Source organism: Drosophila obscura, unplaced genomic scaffold, assembly GCF_018151105.1.
Source record: "Drosophila obscura isolate BZ-5 IFL unplaced genomic scaffold, ASM1815110v1 contig_180, whole genome shotgun sequence".
In the NCBI taxonomy this organism is placed as follows: domain Eukaryota; kingdom Metazoa; phylum Arthropoda; class Insecta; order Diptera; family Drosophilidae; genus Drosophila; species Drosophila obscura.
This window is the reverse complement of record NW_024542768.1, coordinates 367,554-372,693: the sequence shown is the minus strand read 5'-3', so window position 1 is coordinate 372,693 and position 5,140 is coordinate 367,554. Positions and strand designations below refer to the sequence as shown.

Below are 5,140 nucleotides of genomic sequence, written 5' to 3'. Positions count from 1 at the left end.
TGGCTGAACCAGCTCCATCAATTTTAGAGACGATTGCTGCAACTCCTTTGCAGTTAGCTCCCTGTAACGTTCCTTGTTCTTGCCGATATTAGCAAATCGGTATACATACTGTAACAAAATTGTGCTACGCGGCGGGCCGAGCGGATTTTCCTTTCAGGTTGGGGGGCTGAACTTTAACAAAGGCAGCAGCCTAAACTCGGTAGCCGTCCTATTATGTGAAATTATAACACACCTTCTACTTATTTCTTCAGTTTATTCTTAGCGCATAACCTTCACGCTTGATCTTTTCTTCATATATGTGCTTTTTCTTCTTCTTTTCTGCCCTACGTCTGCCCGTTCGAGATGACCGCTAACTATCGATAGCCCGGGTCAAGGGCTCTAACGGCGCTACAATTTGAATTTGATATTTCGTTACATTGCCCCCTCTTAAAGTTGAGCCTCCTGGCCGACTTATTCAGGAACAGGTTCCTTGTAGCTCGCTAGTCGGTTTACGTGTACCGTCCTGGTGGTGCGTTTTCCGGGAAGGCGTATCTCGTAGACTAGGTCGGAAGAACTGCGGATCACGGTGGCGGGGCCAATCCAGTCTGATTGGAGCTTCGGACATCGTCCCACTTTCCGAACGGGTGCATACAGCCATACGAGATCACCCGGCTCGAACTGGACGGTGTGGGAGCGTAGGTCGTAACGGTACTTTTGTTGGCCTGCCGCGGCCTTCAGGTGTTCCCTTGCGGCATGATGTGTTTCTCGCAAATGAGACTGTAGTTTAGCTACAAAGGCCGGGTAGCTCTCTGCGTCGGGTGTTGGTCGACCATACAGCAGCTCACACGGCAATCGCATCTCCCGGCCGAAGGTTAACTTCGCGGGCGAGAATCCAGTAGCCTCGTGAACTGCTGCTCGGTAGGCCCACAGCGCCCACGGCAACCGTTCATCCCAGTTCCGTTGATGGTCATCTACGAATTTAGCCAAATAGCTGAGCAGCGTGCGGTTGAAACGTTCAACCATCCCGTCTGATTGTGGGTGGAGGGGGGTGGTGCGGGTTTTCTCGATGTCTATTAATCGTAGGCAGGCTCGAAAAACTTCCGATTCAAAGTTCCTTCCTTGATCCGAATGAAGCACAAAGGGGACTCCATACCGGCAGAACACCTCTTCCGTTAGGGCGCACGCCACCTTCTCTGCTGTCTGGTCGGGTAGAGCTAAGCATTCAGGCCACTTGGTAAAGTAGCACATGACGACAGCTATGTATCGGTTGCCCCGGGTGGTGGTGGGTAAGGGGCCCAGTATGTCTATGGCGATTCGTTCGAATGGGGCACCTATGGCGCTGGGCTGGAGCCTGCCGACCGTTCGTCTGGCCGGATCGCTTCTGGCTTGACACGCCAAACAACGAGCGCAGTATATTGCTACGTCCGCGCTTAGACCGATCCAGTAAAACCGTTTCTTAGCCTTGCCCAGAGTTTTCCTGATACCGAAGTGGCCTCCGGTGGAAGATTGGTGGACGGCTTGCAGGATTTGCGGCTGTACTGCTATCGGGATGACAGGGGGGACCTGTTCGCCATCTCGGTTGGTGACCATAAGCACTAGCTCCTTCAGCTGTAAACGAGAGAATAGGTGCCAATAAGCTTTCACGTCTGGACTCTCACCCCAAATTGTACCCTTCGGCGGCCTCTCTCCTCGCACCACCCATTCATAGACGACTGCTAGCTCCGTGTCTTTCTTCTGGTGTTCGCTTAGAGGTTCTGGTACTGCTTCTAGGAAAAGTACTCGTCCCGCCTTTTCTTCTGCTTTTTCGCAAACTCGACAATCGTTGCAGGGACGGCGAGATAGTCCGTCTGCATTACCGTGGCGTTTCCCAGGGCGGTGCTGTATCTCCATATCGTACTGTTGCAGTCTCTCGATCCATCTTGCTACTTGGCCTTCCGGTCCGTCCGTACGACAAATTTCTGTCCGTAGAGATAATGGTGAAAATGTTTGGTGGCCTTAACAACGGCCAACAGTTCTCTTCGAGTTACGCAATAATTGCGCTCTGCAGTACTGAAGGTTTTGCTGTAATATTCGATGACCACCTCTTGACCGTTCTGCATCTGGCTCAGTACGGCGCCTACCCCATGGTCAGAGGCATCCGTGTCCAACACGAAAAGTTCTTTTGGTTCTGGAAAGGCTAGGATCGGAGCTGTAGTTAGCTTAGTCTTCAGCGTGTCGAAAGATTGCTCCGTAGCTGTGGTCCAGGTAATGGTGCGCCGAGCCTCCGTCAATTCGTGGAGGGGTTTGGCGATCGTTGCGAAGTCGTTGATAAATTTCCGGTAATAAGAGCAGAGCTCTACAAATGAGCGCACCTCCTTTTGGTTTTGCGGTCTTGGCCAGTCAGTGACCTTAGTTATCTTTTCCGGGCAAGCCCGCAGACCCTGACTGCCCACCACGTGTTTTAGAAAGTTGACCTCGTTCTTCAAAAATTGACACTTCTTTGGGCTCAGTCTTAATCCCGCTGCTGCCAGTCGTTCGAACACCTTTTCCAAATGCTCTAAATGCTCTTCTTCCGTGCTCGAGTGCACGATGATGTCGTCTAAGTACACCAGCGTTGATCTCCAGGTGGGGCCAGCAAACAATCCGTCCATCAGCCTCTCGAACGTTGCCGCGGCATTGGTCAATCCGAACGGCATTACGTTGAACTCGAACAATCCGGCGCCACAGGCAAAGGCAGTCTTTGGCCTGGAAAGTTCGTCCATTTCCACCTGCCAGTAGTCGCTCTGCAGCTCCATTGTAGAGAACCAATTGGAACCATGCAGGGTCGTCAGAATGTCCTCCGTTCTCGGCAGGGGATACGAGTCTTTAATCGTGACATCATTGAGCCGTCGGTAGTCTACGCAGAACCTGGTCGCACCATCCTTCTTACGGACTAATACTACAGGTGAGGACCAGGGGCTGTTGGAAGGACGTATCACTCCGTTGGCGCGCATCTCCGCTAGCAGGCGCTCCACTTCTTCTCTCTTCGCTAGCGCCAACCGCCGGGGTGGTTGCTTATGGGGCCGTGCTTGCCCCGTGTTAATGACATGGTGCGTGATGTCGGTCTTGCCCGTCTCGTCGTCGTTTCTGGCAAATGATTTGCGATAACGACAGAGCAACTTCACCAGCGGCTTCCGGACGCCAAGCTCGACGTAATCCAGCAGAGGATTCCAATCTATGGGATCCTCCTCCGACTCCGCCCTCTTACGCACTTCGTCTACCGCTTTCAATTCGCCCAACACCGCTAGCGGTGGCAGGTTCACTTCTTGGTCGTTGAAATTCAGGATCCGTACCACTAGGGTGTCGCCGGTAGCGTCTACGATGGCGTTACCCAGAGCCGTGCCCGGGGGTAGATCCGATACTTCTCCACGTTCTAGGATCACTTGTTTCTGCGGCGTCACCGGGGCGCAGCTCAGGTTAAATTGTGTGTCGCTCCGGGGTGGTATGCACGCTCTTTCCGTTAAGTAGAGCACGTTCCCTTGATAAGAACTCGTAACGTGCAATGGCACCGTACCCCAGGCAAACTTAAGGAGCATCGCGCTTAGGTCCACCGTCGCTTCGTTCTGGAGGAGAAAGTCGACTCCCAGCAGGCTGGGCGGGGCGCCGTCCACCAGCAGAAAGTCTTGCAGCACTGCGCGGTGGCCGATCCGTATAGTTGCGGAGACGCGCTGAATCGCAGCAAACGTCTCGGAGGATGGCCCCCGCAGGACCACATGGCAAGCGGTGGTACGCAGTGCGGCCCTCACGTCCCGCCTGTTGAGCAGGGATACTGAGGCCCCTGTATCTACTACCATCCGTACCGGGCGTTTCTGAAATAGAATTACACAATGTAAGCTTTTGTCACTTAATGTGTTACGGGAGTACGTAGCTGTCGGTGCATCGCTGCCTTGGCTGTCCTCTTCCGCCTCTCCATCTGTTGTGGGCATCGATTCTTTGAAGGGCAACGCTAGTACGCTGCCCGCTTCGTTTTTGGGTTTGTCTACTTGTGTCGACGCTGCCGGCTCCGACGCGGAATGCCCAGTGAGGTTGTTGAGCTTCGATATCCGAAGTACTTCTTCCTCTTCTGGCACCCTTTGCTCGTCGTTGGCGGCTTCTGCTGTCCGCGACACCTGTTGTGGCGGCACCTGGTCGTCTATTTTTTTTTTGGGGGCTATGTAGGTGGCAGTCAACTCTCGCCCCGCGGAGCTGACTTCCGTTAGTTTCCCGCGGCGACCTCTTCGAGTGGCTTGGGCCCTGCTCGCGATGCGGTGGACTCTCGACCTCGACTGCGGGGTGTGGCATTCGATCCTTGTCCGCTAGGGGCGTCGGCCACGTAGAACACGGAGCGACCGGTGTTTCGCACCACCAGCGTTTGGAGTTTAATGGCCATGTCTCGGGCTTCGGCGAGAGTCGAGGGCTTACTGGCCAGCACGGGATACTGAAGTGTCGTTTCACGCATGCCATCAACAAACTGCTGCACCATTATGGAATTATAGACGTCCTCCGAAGTACCGGCAAACACCACGCGACCCAAGCGTTCAAGTTCTATGGCGAAATCCATAAGAGACTCCTTGGATCGTTGTGCGCGGTTGCGCAACTGTTGGTAGCTGGCCTGGCAGTCCAGAGCAAACTGTGTTCGAATCGATACCACTAGTTGCTGATAGTTGCGAGTTGTGCTGACTGGTAGTGTGCTGAAGTACCTTTGGGCTTGCCCCTGAACATTCAGTGCTATTCCCAGGCAGCGCTCAGCGTCGCTCCACTGTTGATTCTCCGCCACCATTTCCAGAATTCGCTCGTAGTCAGACCATGATGTCGAGCCGTCGTACGAAGGCAGTGTCCCAGGTTGAAAGGCAGTTACTCGGCCGCTTGAAGGTCGCAGGGCACACAGTCACCGCGTCGTTTTCCCTTGCATCTGCTGCGAACGTCCATGCGGCGGGAGGTCTGGCCAGTGTTTCTGGGAAAGGGACCGACGAATTTCGTGGTGGGGCCTCCATTACACGTTGCATCGTTCGTTGAAACGAATCGAACATCTTCTCTATTTTGAGATCCATCTGGTGCTGGGAAGCGGTTAAAATCGCCGTCAATGAAGCTGGCGTCACTACCTCGGGCTCCGGATTCACGGAACGGTCACGTTGTTTTCCTCCTCGTTTTGGCATTATGGCTT

General features: G+C 54.0%; 1 protein-coding gene across 1 annotated transcript; it reads right to left on the bottom strand.

The window, feature by feature from the left end:
- Positions 1-450: 450 nt before the first annotated feature.
- Positions 451-1,227, bottom strand: LOC121404020. Its single transcript, XM_041592532.1, has one exon. It carries the CDS (start codon positions 1,225-1,227, stop codon positions 451-453), a length of 777 nt encoding a protein of 258 aa, XP_041448466.1.
- Between the last annotated feature and the right edge of the window lie 3,913 nt (positions 1,228-5,140).

Bases quoted from the DNA above. Each gene is read 5' to 3' on its own strand.
- LOC121404020 (XM_041592532.1), bottom strand. From the start codon at position 1,227: ATGTGCTACTTTACCAAGTGGCCTGAATGCTTAGCTCTACCCGACCAG.